Genomic DNA, 22,364 nt, shown 5'->3' with positions numbered 1-22,364 from the left:
AAAATGGTATTCGATGCTTTTCGTACTGTACGCCCAATATCAGTGAACTATGAACGTGCGTTTTTCTCTTCTGGAAATTTCGTTCATGAGATCCGATTAAGATCAGAAGACGACAAAGTTAGCATTATTTGTGTCCCTGAGTATTATTTTAACCAACAAACTAAGTAGCAAAAACTTGCGAAATATTTTCTTGTAAACTAATTATTAGGTTGTGAAAAAAGTAGTCCATTATTTTTAGGTGAAATTCAAAACTATTTTCAATATGCCTCGGATTGTCCGATTTGGGTATGTACTGTTTTGTTGCAAAATTTGTAAAAATGTAGCTTCATAATATCTCTATCATAAAGGTTATGGTCCTTATAGGCGTTAAACTCTAGCAATATATTTTTACAATCTTCTCTTTATTCCAATTTCTTGTCACTCTGGAAGTTTTGCAATGCGAGGAAAAGGTGGTAATCGGTTGGTGCCGAGTCCGGACTATATGGTGGATGTATAAAAACATCCCAATCAAGCTCTCGGAAATCTGTGGCCTTGCATTGTCCTGATGGAACACAAAACCTCTTCTTTGGCCAGTTTTTGACGTTTCTGGTCAATCGCTAGGTTCAAATGGTCTATTTGTTGACAGTAGAGATTTCAATTTAGTATATTGCACTAAAATAAAAATTTAAAAAAATAGAAAAAATAAATAAAAAAATAAAAAAAATCGAAAGGCTGACAAGTGCAGTAAAGCTCATGAACGAGCACGTTCTTCCGCTGCACTTGGTTGATGCTGAGAACATGGAGGAGCTGCAACTGAAAGTTTACTGTGCTGCTGTGGCGACCGCCAAAAGTTTAGGATACCGTATTAGGCCAAGAGGCGGACTGCTCCACCATCTCCGTGAAAGGCGTGAGCGTCCATGGCGAAGGAGATTGGAGCAACGGATCCTAAACAAGCGCGCCGCAATTGAAAGACTGATGGCGTACAAAAGAGGCAGCAGATCGGCGAAATTATGTCGCCAAGTTGCTGTGATCGTGCGACCTACTGAACTTCGCCAGCTGGGAGCTCACCAGCTGACGGAAAAACTCGACACACTGGTACAGCAATTGAGCGTCCTAACTAAACGGCTGAAACGTTACTCTGACTCTGCAAAGCGCCAGGAACAAAATCGGATGTTCAGAGATAACGAAAAAGCGTTCTACGACCACATTAGCGACGAGAAGCCCGACTACCGCGAAGGTTTGCCAGATATTAGCGATGTGACGAACTTCTGGGCTGGTATTTGGGAGACCCCAGTACAACATCGCGACGGGCAAATGTGGTTAAGACGGGAGGAGGAGAGTTGTGGTGAAATTGGAGAGATGCCAGCTATCATCGTCGAAGAGAACGATGTCCGCAAAGTCTCGCGGTACCTGAGGAACTGGGCAGCACCGGGCCCCGATGGTGTTCAGAACTTCTGGCACAAGAGGCTGACCGTCGCACATCAAAAGATAGCTGAGTGCTTCAACAAGGTGCTACGTGATCCACACAACCTCCCTGAATTCGCCACCCGTGGCGTCACATTCCTCCTCCCGAAAGACAGCAACACATTGAACCCATCAAAGTACAGACCGATAACGTGCCTATCGAGTCTGTACAAGATATTAAGCAGCATCATAACCGCCAAAGTTTCTGCCCACTGCGAACAACAGCATATCATCGCAGAAGAGCAGAAAGGATACAGAAAAAATACGCATGGCTGCAAAGACCAGGCCATCATCGACGCAGCCATAGTCGGCCAGGCGGTATATAACCAGCGGAACCTAAGTATGGCCTACATCGATTACAGGAAGGCTTATGACTCCATACCTCACTCGTTTCTCGTCCGGGTATTGGAGCTCTACAAAATTGATCCCGTCGTCGTTAGGTTCCTGCAGCATGCGATGAGGCAGTGGAGCACGTCTCTGCACCTTAGTGATGGGGAAAATGTGTTGCAGTCTAGAACGCTGCAGATAAAGAAGGGGATATTCCAAGGCGATTCTTTCAGCCCGCTTTGGTTTTGTCTGGCACTGAGCCCCCTCAGTAGGACGATCAATAGAAACGGTCATGGCTATAAAATAAGGTATGGCGACGGCGCCCACGAAGAAGTGACCCATACCTTTTACATGGATGATCTCAAGATCTACGCTGATTCACGTCAGCGTCTAGGTGTAACTATCCGGGTGTCGAAGACATAAGCAGGGACATCTGCATGGAGTTCGGCCTCGACAAGTGCCGCTGTGTCCATCTGCTGAAAGGGCAGCTTACCGAATCCGGAGATTACGAGGTCTATGGCGGCGAGTTTATAAGAGACATGGTTCGTGGTGAATCCTATAAATATCTTGGATTCCGACAGCTCACCGGGATTCGCCACTCCGACATCAAGACGGAGCTGCGAGACAAGTTCTTGAGTCGAGTGAACTGTGTCCTGAGGACTTTCCTCAACGCGGGGAACAAGGTACGCGCGATCAACACATTCGCGGTTCCCTTGCTGACCTTCAGTTTTTGTGTAGTCAAATGGAGCAAAACTGACCTAGAGGACCTTGAGAGGAGGATGATGAAAGCATTTAAAGAGGCCGGAATGCACCATCCTCAATCGGCACTGGAGATAGTTTCACTGCCACGAAAAGAAGGGGGATTTGGAATAGTCAGCGCCAACCAAAACGCGCTATACCGGGCTGTCTGCGCCGCCGACAGAGGATACAGCGCTCTGCCCTTGGCGCAAGCGGAGTACCAACTCAACTGCAATCTGCAGACAGTGGAGGAGAAGATTGCAGCTTGGAAGCAGAAGGCAGTGCATGGTGCCCACCCCCATCAACTGGACCGGCCACACGTCGACAAGGCCGCATCTAATCTGTGGCTAACGCGTGGTGAACTCTCTTCAGTAGTAGAAGCCGACATGATAGCCATCCAGGACAGGATAATGCCGACGAGAAACTGCAGGCGGTACGTCTGGCATCAAGACGTTGATGACATTTGCCGGATGTGCCATCAACCAGGTGAAAACATAGAGCACATTATGGGAGGCTGTCCCGTTTTGGCCAACGCAGCCTACACCGAGCGCCACAACAACGTGGCCCGTATTGTTCATCGACAACTGGCGCTCCAATGTGCTCTACTGGAAGACAACGTACCAAACTACCAGTACCTGCCTGCACCTGTCCTGGAAAATGACCGTTTCAAGTTGTACTGGGATCGCACTGTTCTGACCGACCTCTCGATCCACCACAACCGCCCAGATATAATGATTTACGACAAGAGCGACCGCAAAGTCATCATCATCGATGTTGCTATTCCACTGAACCAGAATCTGGAGGAGACCCACGGTCGCAAAATCTGCAAGTACCGACTTTGGCCGTGGAGCTCAAGGAACTGTGGGGGCTAAGGGAGGTCCCAAGAATTGTTCCAGTCGTTCTCTCTGGAACTGGAATTGTCCAGAAGACACTTCTGGAAGCGCTAAAGGTGTTGAACATGAAGAAGGAATTGGCCGGCATCCAAAAGTCGGTCATCCTTAGCACCTGCGCGATTGTTCGACAATTTTTCGGTCAGGACTGAAACAGCACGAGCATGCAGATACGTGTATTCCGCAGAGCCTAGTCCCCCTTTGGCATTCAGAAGCCCGGGGGCAGGTAAAAATTCTGGCTAGGTTCGCCTAGTTAAGAAGTGAGATAAGTCTGCCAAAAAAAAAATCGAAAAATAAATTAAGTTGCACCTATTTTACTGTTGCAGTATCGACACCATACACACCAGTCGCAATTTCAACGGCCTGCCTTGTACTTTCGTATTTATAAAAGCTAAAGTGTAAAATGTACCGAATTTTCACTATGTTAACCTCCATTGTTAACACCCTGTAACTCACAACTGCAAGGAACAAACAAAAACAGCAAAAGATTTTTTTAGTGTGAAATGCCATCTTTACAATGAGCCTATACCTGAAATTGTATGATCGATATTACGCGAGATATTGATCACTAAACCCAGTTATCGAGAAAATAATGAATAACTTTTTCCCCAATCTAATATTATTAATAAAAGCCGTTTCTTCGAGAAAATGGTTTATTTCAAAGTATTTTTTTATCGGTAATTACCGGTTTCACTGGTAAACAAATTTTCATTACCGAATAACCGGTTATTGGAATCCCTAGTCACAGCTGTTACCTCAAAGAGTTCGTATGCGAGCAGAGTCTTTCAGAATGATGCACCAGAAACAAGTACAAAAATTGCTAAGACGCCGCTTGGTTCATATGACTAACGTTGCCCGATAATCGTTGGATTCATCGATTAATCGAATACTGACTATCAATTTAACGATTACCGCGCTATCAATAGTAGGAGCGAACGAGTAATTTGTGTCGATTAATCTATTCGAAATTCAGAGAATAAAAACCCGTACGGACACTGCAGTTTTATTTTTTTTTAATTTACCATGTAGTGATGTATTATTTCATCTCGCCAAAACACCTTGGGCGTCGTGCACAAATTACGTAACGCTAAAATTCCGTTTTTTGGATACCTTCCCCCCCGCCCTCCTATGTAACAAAATGTAACGTAAGACAGACTCCCTCCCCTTTATGTTACGAAACATAAAAAATAGATATATGCCTAGGTAGGAATCAAATGGTCTTACGGATGTTCCTTATATGCAAGTAGGAAGAACTTGCGATAAGTTCATAGAATTTTGAACAAACACAGACGAAAAATTTATGCAGGGTTTATCCAACTATAATTTTAAAAAATCAGGAAGAATGAAAATAAAATCAGGGTAAATCAGAATAGCCCATTTTGGGTTGTCCGAAAAGTTTATTTTTTTATTTTTTTTTTGGGAAAACAAAAATATAATTTTCAATTAAGGCATTACAATTTAATTTTGTATCCCCAATTCTGTTTAACAATCTTTCGCCATCTTTCACATAGCTAAAATATTCTATCCTCCCAGAACATGTTTGTTTCCTCGTCGAAAACTGCTGCGATCCATTCATGTGAAAAACAGGTTGCTTGGTAGTGGCTCATAATACAGATTCCATCCCAAATCCCACCAGAAACAGAGTATATCTTGCTTCGGGCGAAAACCCGATATGTAAAAGAATTAATAAGCATGATATAAATCCTCGCATAAGCGAAAATGCTAGTGTTTCGCCTGATTTTTTTTATTGTTTTTTCAAAAAAAAACCTACACCCTCATCACTACAGTCAATTGCAGAGAAATCAATATTCAACTATTCACTGAATCCATCGTCCATGTTTTGGAATGAATCTTTACTTCGACAGACAATCTGGTTTCGTGAAATTTTGTAGCACTGGTTTGAATAGCCACAAAACAATTGAGGGTAGAAATAAAAAAAGTTAAGTACAGCATTGCGTCTAGAGAATTTAACTTAATGTAAAGTACAAGTGTGAACCGGAAAACTGTCATGACAGAAAACTTTGGCATGGAAACCAGTATATTTAGAACGAATAATGTAAAGAGTACAAAAATCTGGAAAAATCAGGATCATTTCAGAAAAATCAGGTTAAATTGAGTGTTTGTCAGGATATCAGGAAGCGTGCTGAAAAGTCTGGGAAATCCTGAAAAATCAGGAAGGTTGGCATCTCTGCTGACATCAGTTGGGATTGGTGCTTTCAACCCATCTGGCGTTAAGCTGAGAGGAACGTGGACTCAAAGTCACATGACCCAGATCACCGTATCGCCGAAGGCGATTGCCCTGACGTGAGAGGTTCGTTTTGGAGTAAAATACCCAATGAATTACAAATGGTGCAGTGTTCATTGAAATATATGTCAAAGCTTGTGTTTTTTGCAAAGGCTCTGTGTATTCAATGTGTTTCTTGAATATATATTTTTTATATTTTAAAAATTTTCATTCCTTGTTACAAATATGTACAGGGATGATTTCGTTATGTTTTGCTCTTTTTATAATTGATGAAAAATAATATCACTTGGATAAGAAGACAAAAAAAATATATTTACAAATCTGTTTTTGCATAGTCCCTTGGCATTAATGAGTGTTAGAAAATTAGAAAGAAATTCGGGAGGACACATTGTGTAAAACTTCGCTTTATTGCGAATTCCTCCTAAATATTTTCTCCCATATATTTTCACAGCACCTATGGAAAGTGGACCTGAATAGATGGACGAATTACCCTAACAATAAGGAGATTGATTGTGTTAATGACACTGAAATATATGATCATCACATAGTACCCAACTTTCGCCAGGCCCACAAATACGAGGGCAGTCCGATCAGTACTTAGCCTACAAAAAAAAACAAAATTTTGGAAATGTTGCGATTTATTTCGCAACATAGTCTCCTTTTAGCTCGATACACTTGATCCAGCGATGCTCCAACTTCTTTAATCCATCTGAAAAATACGTTTTCGTGAGGTCTGCGAAGTAGGCCTCCGTGGCGGCGATGACCTCCTCATTCGACTCAAATTTCTGCCCGGCGAGTAAATTTTCAAGTTTGGAAACAAAAAAAATCGCCCGGGGCCAAATCTGGAGAATACGGTGGATGGGGCAGCAGTTCGTAGGGCAATTCGACCAATTTGGCAGTGACGACGGCGGAGTTGTGATCGATACTGCTCTTTTTCTATTTTTCTGAAATCCGCGGACACGCCCACTTCTACACACGGTCAAAACAAAACTACGAGTCCGATTCGGTTGAAATTTTGACAGTAGCCGTTTACGAGAATGTACTACATGATAGTAATCTCTCTTGCGATACTGACACCATCGGGCGATGAGGCTAATTACTTATCGGACCGCCCTTGTATATTGCAGGTTGCGTTTTCTCCCAATAATAGCTCTTGAAACAACACAAAAAATCAATACTAGTCATTATTTTTGTTTACGATTTTTTGCAGAACAATTGTTACATTTTTACATAGAATATTCATTCATTTGATACGGAGAATTTGATTTTTATTGATAATTTTGTTCCCGAAAATGTGTTTATTTTTCCCCTCGCAGGGAAAGCACAAAAATGTTTCTAACGTGCTAATTCAAATACTGCAACCTAATTAACTCTGCAGAACATTATACTTTCGTTCAATACTTACCGTTATAACGAATAAACTTATTCATCGGGTAAGACTATTTATTGAAATCCACTTCTTTTTGCTTTCCGTTTTGTTTATATTTGCTTCATGTAAACTGGCTGTCGAACTCAGCTTCGATGTCCCGAATTGCCGGATCTTTGACTTTTGAAGAAAATTGAACTTTTTTGGCACTAGTTGTGCTGTGACTTTTCTCATTTCTAAAATATCAACCAAAATATGACGAACAGACGAACAGAATATTTAATTCACGTGCTGGTTTTCTCAAACTTAAATGGCGATTTTCGCACACCATTTCTTTTGTTTTATCAATTTGTTCATCAGTTGAAGAGGTGAATGGTCGTGCTTGACGTGGAAAATCGTTCATCTCGTCTCGGGTGTCTTTGAACGCCTTTATCCATTCATACACAAGTGTTTTCGACATAGTTGAGACACCAAATGTATTCTGCAACATTTTCAACGTTTCGGCACAAGAAATTTTGTTCGCGACACATCATATCAAAAATCACCGAGCAAAAACAAATCTTAATGACGCTGTATACAAACTAAATGGCGCATAAATTCGACATTGAGGCCATTGACAGTAGTATCAACTTGAAAAAAATTGAAAAATGTTCAGCAGGAAGATTTAAAATTACAAGTTCCCGATATATACTTAGCAGAATGTACTTAATTAGTACATGTTGAACAAATTTTATCTGTTAAAAAGTGTCAAATATCTGTCTTCGGCCAAACAGTGTTATGAGCAATCTTAATAATCGTTCGATTAATAATTGATTTTTTAGTCAGTATCCCATTAATTGGACGACTATCGAACATCGCTAAAAAAGATACTCGATCAAATTTCACATGGTTGTTTCATGATTAATCAATCAGACAAATGCTGAACACACAATATTATGATACACTGTATGGCAACAGGGAGAGGGGATGATAACATAATTCCATTTCTTCCCGCTTTCTGTGTCCATGCTATGATGGAAATTTTTAAAGTTGATAATATGGTTTCTTATCAGTTACTCTGAACAACCACATTTCTAAAATAACTATTCGATGAATCACTATCAGATTATACGCTTGTGTCATTGATCACCAGAAAGCTGTTCAGTAGCTTTCTATCAAAGCCAAGCGATAAACACTGATGGATGAGAAGGAATCATTGAAACGGAAGAAATGAACCTGTCGCGCGGTACTGAGCGGTACATAGAAGAGCTTTGGTATATCCTCATCCCGCTCACCCCCTCTCCCATCCATCCACTTCAGATCTCAAGCGTGTTCGGTTGTGATGAATGGCACTCTCATTGAGAACGAAATGCCATTTCTGTTCGAGGAAGAATGTCGACAAATTTGCACAGAGCGAAGAGAAACAGAGAATGAGCCCTCTAGTACCTCCCAGACGCGAACTCTTTCTCACTCAATTCCGATTGGTGTGCTACTGCTGCTGCTGGCTGTCTGTCGGTATTATATTATAGCACTCCATGGTCTCGACGAAGCACGGCACACATCATCGATGTCAATGCTGTGTTCGGTTTCGCCGCGGTCACACACAGCAATAAGCACACACAGATCGTGTTCTCGTGTCTCCCATTCTAAATCCTGCCATCTCGGGACTATTGTTCGTGCTTTTTTTTTCGAGTATTATAACATTTTACGATCGGAAAAATTGGTTTGTGTGAAGAGTGTGGATATTTGCATTGTGTTTGACGAAACAATGAACGTTTAATTCGTGTGGGCTTCGGTATTTATTTTCGCCTTTACTATTTTCAATGTGTATATTTGCGCTGAACGCACCTGAACGCGATCGTCCATCTATGAAACCTAATCAACATTTTAATTATTTATGTTTTAAATATTGAATGTGTGGTGTATAAGAAAGGAAAAGTGGACGAGAGATTGGTGGATGGCCGGCAATGAGTGTGTGGGAGAGAAGTTTAACTCGTGAGCGGGAGAGAAAGAGGAAAATGCACGACATTACTGATTCGATCTAGTTGTATTGCGGAATGATGAATGTGTGTGCGACGATGTTACCGTTGTTTTCAATGACATTGAAATGAATCTCTTTTCGCTTGAATCGTATTTGACAAATTATTTTGAGTTCGTATGAATGGGGGAGAATGAAGAAGAAAAAACGTCAGCCCTTTGTGCTCAATTGGTTCAGATGTACTAACGATGAAATGGATGATTGATATAAAAGGGAAATGAATATGAATATTCATCCCCTACTTTTTCCATAATGGAAAATATCGCAATCTCAATGCTCTGAATTGATGAATTAATTTGTTATATTCAAATGTGTAAAAGAATCATGGAAAATCAAAGAAGTGTTTTATGATTATTCCTTTTGGAGCTGGATACTGTCACAATCGCATATGTTTGTTTTAAAATAATTTACTATGTAGTGGAAAGTGGATTCAGTTCCGGTTTATTAAGCGGATTATTGGTTACGAGTGTCTCCGAAGTGCTGCCACTTGAAATTAAATTTCATGCGGTTTTAAAGAGTATCAACACGGCTTATTGTTCTATGATGAACCGTAATTAAGAACTTCCCAACTAACACATTCTGCGTTTCCATGCGTAAACTTTTTGGTTTCTCGCTCTCTCCCTCTCTGTGCACCAACAATGCATTTTCGTATTAATTCTATAGGTGGAGAAAAGTACATTAACCCACTCACACACTTCGCCTGAAGAGTATAGATTACCGTGTCGTATTCTGTTATTACACTCTAGTACATCTCGCTTCCGATGTAGGAAGCACTAAACTCTCCGACATTACGTTGAATGGTTTTAACACTCACACTTCACTCATTAGGGACTTAGGTGTGTTAGAAAATACAACTGACGTAGTATTGACATTCTTTCTCGAGCTGGTTTCGTTTGCTTTTTTTCGTCTCTCAATTCTTTGTGCGCTTCCCTTGCAAATTTACCCTAGCGGGGAGAGTATTGGAAAGTGCTAAGCGATTAACGGGTGGTATCACATATACTCTAGTTACATAGTAATTTTTGTGACAAGTTGATTAAATATACTGTTAAGTGGGCGGCGGAAAATGAGCGAATCGGTTTATCAAATCGACCAATTTCCCCCTGCTCCTCTGATGCTCTTATGCCTGTGCTGGAGAATATGACGTTTCTTATCAGCAATGTCTCGTGAGTGATTTTTAGCTGCTTGTATCATCCATTGAACTCGCTGGAATTTGTTGTTCGCTTCCAGTTTTGAGAACGTGACATTTTAGAATTTTTTTAATCTATATGATGAATGCCAACATTCATGAAGCAATAAACTTAATATGTGAGATACAGCGTCCCAAGTTTTTTTTTCATTTGTAATCTGTTTTTTCCTCTGCTCTGTCACCGAATCACGTCTTCAACTGGTGACAGTAAATTTATGCAAAAACATAATCGTAGCTTCGCGTTCATATTACGTTTTGCTTGCTTTAAAATGCTAGTTTTATTCGGCTATCATAATTTTCAATACAACTCTTTACAATGATGCTCGATAAAACATGCTTCAGTATTAGCGTTGTTTTTATTTGCGTGTGAGATTCGCTTTTGCGAAATGTTTTCGCCAAAGTCACTCACAATGAATTACGATATCATGCGACATGTCTTATGAATATGTCAAAATCGTCCTCCAGTGACAGCTTGTTTTTTGTTATTGTTTATCATAAACCTTTTTTTCTATCAGAAAAATCAAAAGGAAAATGAATCGAGGATAAGCTCTAAAGGCGAAAAAGAACATATACAACATTGACAGCGAAATTAAGTTGTAGAGGATTTGTGAAATAAAATTATATCACTGACAAATGTGAGTTGAAGAATATCACACAATTCATTATTCGAAAATTCAGTAGAATTACTACCATACAACAAGGGCGCTTAAATATTGCTTACATTGTTTAATCGATGTAAAGTTGAACGATAATTTCGATATTACGTTGCACCCATCTACAATGTCTTGTTTCAACTGCAGAGCCTACTATGAATTCGTATTTTTTGCAACATGGGAAATTCTATTTTCTAAAATCTAAAATTTACACAATTCTCGAGTAACTTTCAAATAGACCTATCTGCTTTTGTCGACTCTCTCCACATTAACTTTCCCTTTCAATAACTACGGTATAGCAGACAGATTTTGCGACAGTTTTGCCGCACACGCCAAGGTTTTTCTTTACACGGTTTTTTTACAAGGTTTTTTAACGAGGTTTTTTACGCGGATTTTCCAATTAGCGCGTGTTTTTACGCGGATTTTCCAATTAACGCGGGTACCGCGTAAAAAAAGACCAGAGCAATATTACATCGCTCACTCCGCTCACATTTCGTCTTCATGCTCCGTCAGAGCATATGACGGTAATCAGTGCTTGCGACGAAACTTAGCGCTCATGACGGAAATTAGTGCCGCACTCTATCACGATGCTTACGTAGATTTTAGGTGACCTGGTTTTTTTACGCGGATTTTACAATTAACGCGGTTTTTTTTACGCGGATTTTCGTATTGACGCGGTTTTTTTACGCGGATTTTTCAATTAACGCGGTTTTTTTACGAGGTATATATCCCCCGCGTAAAAAAGACCTGGGTGTAGTTTGATGAACGAACTCTTTTTTTACACTCTTGATCGTCAAACACATCCGAGCATTCTCTTACCTTAATGAAAGAGAATGTTGGTGAAGAGAATCGATCAATGTAGATACGTTCTTTTCAAAAGTTACGCGAGAATTCATCGTTAAAATTTCTCTTTTGTATGAAATACAAATAGAAAAAATATTGTCATGTAGCGGTATGTTTTGAATTCCTAAAATATCAAATGCTGAAGCGTCACATTTATCACTGTAGAACAGTATTTTCACCTGTAGAACAGTTATTTTCACCTGTAGAACAGAAGGTGTATGTAATTTGGGAATTGGTCGTCAGTTTGAGATCATGGGAAGGTCGGCTTAGAACCACCATTTTCGAAAGCGTCGAACAAATGTACCGTTGATTTAGTCTCAGTTTTCCCTGTTTTTCTACTCTCATGAACTATACCGTACACATACCGACCAGTAGAAAACATAAGTAAAGAGTTATAATATTCATTGCAATCCCGGAGTCGCCAAAACAATAATTTTATGTGATTAATGGTCGTTGTAACTTAGGAGGTCGAATCAGTTGAACCTTCCCCTACATATACTTAACACAATAAGGACAGCACGTTTAGGAGCAAACTTGTACGCTTTATTTGTTCGGATTCCACGAATGAGACCGTTTCCTTCTGTGGAAGAGACGAAGGCGAGCCATCGGTAGGCCTTGTTAGATTCTTGGCAGACCAAGGATTTAACCATCAAGTGTAGAAAACACGGGTTATTTCGTGATCCATCCGTAACAAACGGAACGCGAAATACGAGAAAACTCGTGAGCGGTCCGCAAATTATTTTCTTCAGAACGCGTTCTCAGAATATAAAAAAAAGTAAACTACGCAGTGCAGAGCTTGCACTGACGCGCAGAGACGAGGCAGAAGAAAAATATTGTAAATTGCATTTGCGGAAAACATTCATTCTCGCTTTAGCCAACGAGCAGATAACATCCTCACACATCCATGTAATTCGGACATTAGTTTACATGGTATGGTTCCTTTCTTCGATGTCACGTTGCATCGAAAAAGAAAGAGAGAAAAAGGGCCTAATCACGAACGTCACTTCACGGTGAAAATGGAATGATTTGTATGCAATGTTATATGCAGTTCATTTCGTTTTCACCGTGAAATGACGTTCTTGATCAGGCCCAAGTAGAGAGTAAGAGAGACAGAGAGTGGAAAATAGAGAGAAAGAAAGAGAAAAAGAGAGAAATATAGAGAGATTTAAACTTCAAAGAACATTCGCCTCTACCCTTCAAAAGGGCCCATTAGAAGATCAATCAACTCTCGATCATTCGTATGGAAAGCGAATGCGTAACCATTTGGCTACGAATATCCTCACCTGAAAAATTACCCACCTGCAATCAGCACAACTAGTTCAAAATATCAATAGTGTGCGAAGTGAGGTCCAATAAGTATATTATAATAATGCATAATATAATTGATGCCTAGACCCATTCCATGAGGTTATGCACCAAAGAACCAAATTTCAAATTTAGTTTTAGGAGAAAATGAAAAAAAAACGAATAAGCACTAGTTATATCATAATTTTTTTTAAATGATTTTTGTGCACTAACCTTTGAGAGTGGCGAGTTCAAAAAACTACATTATTATTGAATGGCGTTAACGTTCCCTATGAAACTTTTGCCGTCTCAACGTATGCATTAGTTAGCGTCATTTATTAATACATAGTTGAGATTTCTTAAGCCAAATAACACGCCTTCAATGTATTCCGAGGGGCAAGCTCTAGAATACGCGTGACCACAGTGCAAGTCGAAGGAAAATTCTTTAATGAAAAATCCCCCGGCCAGAACGGGAATCAAACCCGAACACCCGGCATAATAATTTAAAATATTTTAGGTTTTCAGTATTTTTATGTTTCTTGAGATATCTCTGCACTCACTTATCCAAACTTCAATGTCTTTATACCATTGAATGAATTATTCAATACTTGAATTTTGCCATGGGTAGACCCAGGTTTTATTTTGTAATTTATGAGAAACAAGCATTTGAGCAAATTTTAGTTTATCGTATGAATCTTTGTTCAAACATGTTTATACTTGGGTTTCTCTGATCAAACAATGAGGATCAACAACCCACCAAATTTGGTTGCGATCGGTCCGCCAATAGAGGTTGTCACGTCACAAAAAGAATACGATCCATTCCAGCGTGACTTGACAGCATGTTGACTTACTACAAATCAAATGCGTTCCCCTGGTAGTGAGTGCCACTCGATGAGCCAAGCTTGTGTGAGGTATTGATGGCAAGCACCAGAGTTAACGTGTTAAGTAATAACGATGTAAGAACGGGGGATCGGTTTAGGATCACACCGACTTTTGACGTAGGACTACGTTTTTTATTAAGGGTGCAAAATCAGAAAACATGTCACATTTTTATGTAATAAAGATAACGATAATAACTAATTTTGCTGCGAACGGATTTTGACGATTTACATTAGATATGCTATAGATTACAATCCCCTGGTGTGTAAAGTTTTTAAATTGATGAAAACTAGAAGCATTCTTATTTTCCCATACATTTGTTCTGTCCATTTGTGTGCTTACCTAACCGTGCTGTCAATAAGGGGCAATTTATGCAGCCACGAGAATAGAAACAACGGAGGGGATAACGCAAAGAGAATATTTGTGAAGGTAAACTCCGCCCTGGCACAGTAATAACGGTGTCGCTAGTGTATAAATATTGCATATTCTCTGAGGAAAACTTTCACTTCCCGTTTGGTGGTCATGGAAGCAACATCTTTGCCGGCTAGTGTCGAGTGGGAATGTCACAATGTCACACATTGTCTTTCTCATTCTACTCATTTTGTGTTATCTTTGTTCCCCCTCGAGCAGTGAACCCAACGAATATTTCACTCGTTGTGGATCTGGCATTGCAATGAACACATCGAGTCAAGCCATGTAGGAAAAAATCAAGCTTAGCTATCATCGCCGGCTCACAAGAAAAATTATTCCTCTGCTGGAAAACTATGTGCGATTTAGTTTCGCGTTTCAGTCGCGAAACTGTCTGCACCAAGGATCTACGCAATACGGCCCCTTTCCGATGCAACAATATCCCAGCTTTGTTAACGGTTTTGACCAGGGCACGGCATAGTCATAGTCAACTGAGGATAGTCGACTGACTAACCGACTGAATATATCCGTAGTCAGTTAGTGATGGCTTTTGACTTCTTCACGCAGTTTCTCCGCCAAAACGACTGAGTCGGGCGTTTAGTCGCTATCTCCCTCTACCGACTCGACTATATCATTTCATTCTTCCCAGTCAAATTGTCCTCATTGCATTTTGAAGTGACTTCCCCCAAAACGAATTCGTTCCTCTCTCTCTCTTTCCCATGTATCTTTATGCATGCATCGATGTTTGAGTTCACCGTGGTTTGACAAACGCTACAGGTGAGCTAGTTTTTTTTGTATCGTACACAAAAATTACTCACACGTATAAAATAGCGTGCAGTGTGTGTGCGCTATTTTGCACGCTATTTACTAATACTAACGCGAGTTCCTTTATAGCATACTTGATAAATGTCTAAGTTCGTTGTTTTGAGTTCACGATGGGTAGAAAATAAACCGTCCATTGATGGGGTAACTACTTTTTTGCATCAGGAGTCAAGTTTTCGTTCCTCTTTATATGTACGTAAAAATAATATTGCGTACGCGGGTAACAATTTCGTTCCTAGGGGGGTATAAATGTGGATTGAAGTCAGTTGAATGAAGAGGCAGATTTGTATTCATTAGTCGAGTCAGTTAAAACAACCACTGACTGGACTAGTTCGCCAGTCATTCTCGCTAGTCAACGCTAGTCAATTCATTTTCTAGTCAAGTCATTTTTTTGTTGGCGGTGACTGCCGAAGCAGCTCTAGTCGAAGCGGAGCAACTGGGAGTAGAGTCGGTCTTCATTTTTCACCGTCTAAGATTTCAGGCTCTAGTTTTGACCGGGAATTCCAGAAACTGTCATTCTCATGATGTTATCGGTGCACAATATGTGTGTTACCGTGACGATACACGGAAGATATATAGCAATTTTAATTATTTGTATGGGTTGTCAAGAAAAAGTGTCAAGGAATGTGGAATAACGTTGGCTGCAATGCGACATGAAGAAACAAATTGCGACATATGAGCACTTCGTTTATTGTTCTCGCAAGAGAGAATCGTTGCTTCTAGAACTGCTTCTATAAAGCCACGGGTTAATAATTTACCCTTTTCAGGCTCATCGGAACTAATCTAATAAAAAGTGGTTTATGAAACTTCTTTGCATTTATGAATATATATTCAAAATGATAAACAAGCAAATAAAATGAAACGAATGCGTAGTCCTACGTCCTAAGCTGTCATTTCTTGGATACAACCCCCTACATTTTTTCCAAATAACGGCATGCCGTGTATTGCAGGTAACAGGTAGATTCAATTTACACAGCTTGTTTGAATGAACATACCATAAGCAATTAAAATTGCCTTGTTCCGCAATCTATAAGAATCTTGAACTAGTTTTCCATACAGGTTAAAATATTTTTACTCTGTTTTGAAGCAGTGAAAACGCGAAATGGCGCTAAAATGCTAGAATGAAGAGGGCCAGAAAAAAGTCCCCAATCAGTAGAACCCCGATAATCCATAATCCCCGAGTTCCATAGTAAATCTATAGGCCTTCCCGGAATTTGTCAGTGAGTAGTAGGCTCTTGCTCTTTGGATAGGATAGGATATGATAGGATGGATAGTTTAATGATTTCTGTATTGATAAAACATTGTTTTCATACTGAAACATTTTTTTTGTGTTTTTAGTCCTTTATTGCGTCATTCGCGATTTTCGTCATCCGCGGTGAGCTTGCCCGACTATTCCGCTAATAATCGAGGTTCTACTGTATTATCAAATTGTCAGCGTTGTGACACCTTTCATTTGACACTACTGAAAATTCGCTAGGAAGCAGTGTGCCTGCGTGCCACTTTCCCCTATAGGATGGATTTTTGAAAGGGGAAGGGGAGATCTCAGAGGAAAGTGAGTAGTATTCAGAGTAATAAAAAAACATAAAAAATAATACAGTCAACTCTTGGGAGACGATCTGATGTAGTGGTTAACATCCGTACCTCTTACACTAAAGGTCATGAGTTCAATTCTTACTCCCAAAATTCTTCCAACGGAATAAATCCGTTGGCTTAAGTGACGAACCAGCCAAAGGCGGAAAGTCACTATAATACAGCAAAAAAAAAGGAGAGTGGACTGTATATAGCTTGCTACAATACGGTGAAATTCTTAATAAAACTTTTTGATTGTGTGACGTGACAACGCTTTGTGGAGCTGTTTTCTTTTCGCTCAGAGCGCGTTATAATGTCACAAAATATATGCCGATTTTTGCAAAGCTCTTGGGAGTTTTTTTTTTAAACTGAGTATACAGGAATTCACGTTTATCTTTTGTTGACGAATCGTAGAACATAGTTCACTTGTATGTTTTGAAACGGAACTGAAAATACAACATTAATCGGAAACCGCAAAAATACAGGTGCTGTCACGTCACAAACGTATTGGGCTGGCAACAAACGAATTCAACTTTAAAATATTCTCCAGCTAAGGATTCTTGTAGGAAATTTTCTCAATTTTACTTTAACATCATTAACTATTTGGAAATCGTGTGATTTAAACATGAAAACGGGAAAAAACCTGTTTTTAGTGAATCAAAACGTTGTCACGTCACGCTGGAAAGTGTTAGCTGAAGGTCCTGCACATCAAGTCTCTTTGCGCTGTTGTATATCATAAATCAAATAACGGTTTCCTGTATGACCCGCCCCAATTTTGTTATTAAAAGAACAAAATATCGTTATCAAGTTTTGAATTAAAAGATTCTTCTGTATAGTCCCATGAACGTGGATATCACTGGCATCACGCCATCGATGGGTGAACACCAGAGCCACCAATGATAAATTTTTTTTCACGAATGGTGGAATTCACTTTTTCCCAGTGTCGGATGAATTCTCATCTGTTGAAACTCAACATCATATCTATCATAATGAGTATAACACAAGAGTCGAGACGCGTGAACTTTGTCTAGTATATTGAATGAAAACAGCACGAATGAATTTCGTAAAGCCTGAATCCAGGCACTTTCTTTACTGTCAATAATTTCAGATGATTATCACGATAGCCAAATTGATCTTCATTGCTTGCAGTGAATTTTTATTGAGTACGTGTTTTCTTTTATATATAAAAAAAAGAACCAGGGATCCGGAAAAGGCAACATTATGGGTTTCGTTGAGCATTGACGGTGGTGAATAGTTGAGCGGTCAAAATAGCATATTCGTATTCCGATTCCGATTATTTTTACCCATTGCCCAAATGATTGGGGATGTATGTCGTTTCCGGAAAATCATAAGCTATCCGGAGTAGTTTCATAAAACTTAGTCAAAGAGTTATACTGTACATTTCAATACCGAAGTCACAAAAACATGAACTTTATGTGATGAATGGCTTTCCCTTACCATTATTCGATTTCACTCTCAATTGGTTGACGTTGAATTTTATGCTTTGATTTTCACTAACACGCAGTGATATTCACTTTCGATGTTTCGAATATCATGCCGGAAATGAAGATGCAAATGAAAAATGAAATTCATGACATGTTGATGTTGATGTTCATCCCACTCCTGCTCATTGATAGTGTTGTTTCATATTTATCGACTCTTGCCTGAGCAGAAAGTTATCAATACAAGGTAGGCTGAAATTCACCGTACATATTTGAATGTCGTGAACTTGAATATTTTCGTCACTGGTGGACACTATTTATTCAGATCGCCAAATTCGGGTACGGTTGAAGGACCCTAATCCATTCGTAACACCCTAATCCTTTTCGGTACTTTCCGCGACGTCCAAGCGTAATCATTAAATACTATCGGAATCTGTGGCACACTGTGTGCTGCAAGTTTATTAACACAGTACTTTTGTGCAGCGCGCGTAATTCATGGTTTGTGGTGTATTCATTTGTATGGCTCTGCGAGTGGTGTAGAAAATGTCGCCAGCCAACAGAGCTAACCCCCTGACGGTATGATAAGGCGACTGTTTCACATTATTGGTGCCCTCTTGTTGCATGTGTGTTTGAACGAACGACTGGAATCGCAGAACTTAATGTGATGATTGGACGGAACAACAATTTCCTTACGCGGCGAATAAGTGAACGAGAAATAGTTGTGTGGCGATTTATGGTGTTTATTCTGAAACATATTCGTTCCATTCTGTAATTCCCTCGCTGTTTGTTCAAATGTAGAAGGTCAAAACCATTAACAATCCTTAAAAATGCATAACTAGTGAATTGACGAAAACGAAAACAACCTAATTAATTGAACCTGGAATATATGCCCCGTGTGTGTTTGTTTAGTAGTGGTCTGTGTAGGGTTTTACCACGGCGATAGAATTAAAAGTGACGCTTCGCAACGACAACGAAACGCGTTCATATCACCTCTGAAGTGACTTCATCATCTGCGTCATGCAACGACGTACGCCAACATCGTCGCAACAAAGTAAAGGTAAATCAAAGAAGGAAAAAAAAGTACAACAAACATAAAGTTCGTCTAAACGCGAAACTTTGTCACAAATCTTACAATGGTAGATATTGTTTTTGTTTTCGATTGGCACCGAAGTTGTAAGCAATTAAACAGTTGACTCCACAGAAATGACAATAGCATCACAAAAGAGATACAAGATTGCTTTCATGTTATTGGGATCAGATAAATGAACCATTACAGATTGTGGACACGTGCCTGAAGTTTGCAAGAAGTCGCTTGCGGTTCTCATTTTTAAAGTTAATGAGACAAATAAAACTGAACAATACTGCTATTCACATGTTGCACGAACTAAAAAACAGAACTTATTTTATAGCTATATATAGCTCAATAAAATAAGGACAATTCCGTGTGGAATGCGTTTCTGAACCACTTTGGAAATTGACTCTGAAAAGCTCTCTTATTATTATAGTTTTCCTAAGTTGCACGAACCTAATGATATCTACGTGAAGCTCAGCTTCAAAGTCCCAGGAGTCCGATACATTCTATTTGACCCCTTCTCCGTAGAGGGCAGCAAGTAGCGGTTAGCGACTGAAAGTACTTAACACGGGGTAGGACAGAAAAGTGGTAATAAATCTCACATACGAATGTTGTGGTGGTGGCTTTCAAGTATAAGTAGCGTATGACGCGAAATATGGAAGCTGCAGCAGCAGTGTAATCGTAAGGAACTAACGCGCTTATGCAAAAATAAATATAAGAAGAACGATACGGATCATCAAAAGTAGTAGTAGAATTACACTATCTCTAACTGTACACACTGAATTAAGCAATAGGGCTCGCTATGATCATATGTCGAAATAGCCTTGTGTTGGCGGGAGGGGTGATGCATAAATAACCATTTCGCAGGAAGGAAAAAGCTTTCGTGACAAGTCTACGATGATGACACGAACGAAGAATACACCGTAAATATGAGAGAGAGAGAGAGAGAGAGAGAGAGAGAGAATATCGTAATAGACTTGATTGTGTGAAGGTTGATCAAATACTTTGATTTGGAATATCTGGAGAGACACGGTGTACGCACAAAGTGTAGTACTAGAACATAGCTTTAAACTAACACCACCGTGATATTTTTGAGGGGGAAGTATTCGTTTACCATTCACGCTACGGTTGTGTTTTCATTTGAGAGAGAGTGAGATAGGAAGACTATTTGCTATCAATGTAATTCTCTCAAATAAATCGGAAGCAAAGGGAGAGAACCGATCGTTTAGTAATCGGAAACTCATTCTCGGTTTTCATTCCACCACACACAGGCAAATAAATAACTCGCATCTCTAGTTGAGATTCTCAACCAACAAGCATAACGAAACGTTAGCAGAATGGAGTGGTTTGCGTTTTTATGACAGAAATTTTGTAAATTGATATACGACCACTAAATCGGTTTGTTCTCTCTGGAAAAAGAGATTCTGTTCTGTTGAGAAAAGAGTTCTGCTAAACTGCAGTAGCAACAGTGCTAATGATATTGGAAAATGACTCAATTGCTGTTTTCTTCTGGCGCAGATATTAGCTTCTATTCCGCGTGGAGAATGACGTGAGTTGGCTAAACTTACAGTATTCCCGGAGGCGATTGACGTGACTACTGTTTGTCATTAGATGAGATTTGGAATTGTGTCCTTATCAAATAGGAGCTAAACAGTAAGGTGGCTTCGATAATAGAGCGAAAAAGCTTGTTATCTCACGTCACTAGTGGCGTAGAATGGAGAGGATTGTAATTTTTATTACGTTTATTGAGCTAGTATTCCTTAACCGATTCCCTTATAGACCCTAAATTATCTAAAATGTTTTGTTATTGACGACTTTAAAATTGTACAATGAGATACTTTTTAAATTTCTTCTACCAAATTGTGTGGCTCGTGCGAATAATATGAGAATAACACAAAGGATCAAATCAGAAATTTTCTTTTCGACATGTTCAAAATGGTGATTCTAAAGCGAATCCACATGGGAAAGGTATTTTATGACTATAAGGACGAATCAAAAATTAAATCCTTTTTTTTATAATAAAAAAAAACGAAAAAAATTGAATCAATCAAATCAAAAAGATTTAGAGCATATAGATAATGCTTGACATTTTGCAATGATTCCAGTGGGTTTCAACCTTTTTTGCTCCATTCCATACGCAAATAGTTCCCAGTGCTTCCCCCTATTTGTATTTTGTAAGGAAGTCTGTAGCATGTCAGTAAAAGAATGAAAGAATACAAACGGTTTTCGAGTTATATTCGCAACAAATTTGATTTTATACTTTATCTGATGACAAAACAGATATATAAAGTTTGGCAAGTCAGTATGGTACCTGGATATGAACCATTCCGCCAAAATCGTAATTCTTGAGAACGTTGTCGAAAAGCATACCTCATGCCATCTTCGATATCCACTCTGTTGTGTTTTATTTTAGGGTATCCAATGAAGTTTTTGTGGCAATTTTTGCTAATCATTGTCACCTCCAAAGCGAAGTAATTGTGCAATATTCCCTTGCACAATTCCTCCCTTTTATTGACCAAATTCCCCAACGGTTGAAAATCTCTGAATTATTCAATTGTTTATCTAAAAAACTATAGTTTTCTTTATTCTAACAGATGCGTAGAAATACGAACGACGAAAGACAAATCTTACAAAATAGACAGTTCAGATCGGACGATCCATTCTCCCCGGAAATCCTATCCGTTGTGACAGGAAATTGTAGCGCTTTTGCCGCTGCTGCTGATGTAGCCCGTATGGTTGTTATGTTGCTTCTGTAAAGGTTTCCTTTGGTTTGTGGTGTGAACTGCTTAATGGTTCGAAATATACTGGGCCTGATCACGAACGTCACTTCACGATGAAAACGAAGTGAATTGTATACAACCTTATTACGGCTGCCACCGTGTGTGTAGAATCCAGAAGAGTTCATCCGTCGTGACAACTTTGATGAACTCGGTGTTATTGGGCCTGATCACGAACATCACTGCCACGTAAGAAATTAATAATCGAAATCTCACATACTCTTGTACTTAACTTTGTCTTACTCGTTTGAATAGTGAGAAATATTCAGAATCATTTTTTATGAACCGTTTCTTCAATTTTGATGAATAATAATATCTTCTATATCTCTGAACAAACCCGAATTCATCCACCTCACGATCAGTATACTCTGATCTACTTCCATATGGGATTCTAAAGTTTAAT

The 22,364-nt window shown here is 39.4% G+C and overlaps 1 protein-coding gene across 10 annotated transcripts in view; it reads left to right on the top strand.

Annotated features, from left to right (window-relative positions):
• Positions 1–22,364, top strand: part of LOC129765235 (ankyrin repeat domain-containing protein 11) — a 53,066-nt gene that overhangs the window by 2,508 nt on the left and 28,194 nt on the right. Inside the window, exons 1-2 of one of the 10 annotated variants that reach the window (XM_055765324.1) lie at positions 8,528–8,711; positions 19,022–19,169. The exons of 2 other annotated variants lie outside the window; for them this stretch is intronic. In XM_055765324.1, the coding sequence (XP_055621299.1) occupies positions 19,130–19,169 (40 nt within the window). In that variant the 5' untranslated portion in view covers positions 8,528–8,711; positions 19,022–19,129. Of the gene's footprint in view, positions 1–8,527; positions 8,784–18,595; positions 19,170–22,364 lie in introns of those variants that run through there. 7 more of the 10 variants (XM_055765321.1, XM_055765323.1, XM_055765320.1 and 4 more) reach the window with 7 other exon arrangements.

Source organism: Toxorhynchites rutilus, chromosome 2 (genome assembly GCF_029784135.1).
Source record: "Toxorhynchites rutilus septentrionalis strain SRP chromosome 2, ASM2978413v1, whole genome shotgun sequence".
Lineage (NCBI taxonomy): Eukaryota > Metazoa > Arthropoda > Insecta > Diptera > Culicidae > Toxorhynchites > Toxorhynchites rutilus.
Note: the sequence above shows the minus strand (reverse complement) of the source record. Positions and strands in the feature narration are given on the sequence as shown.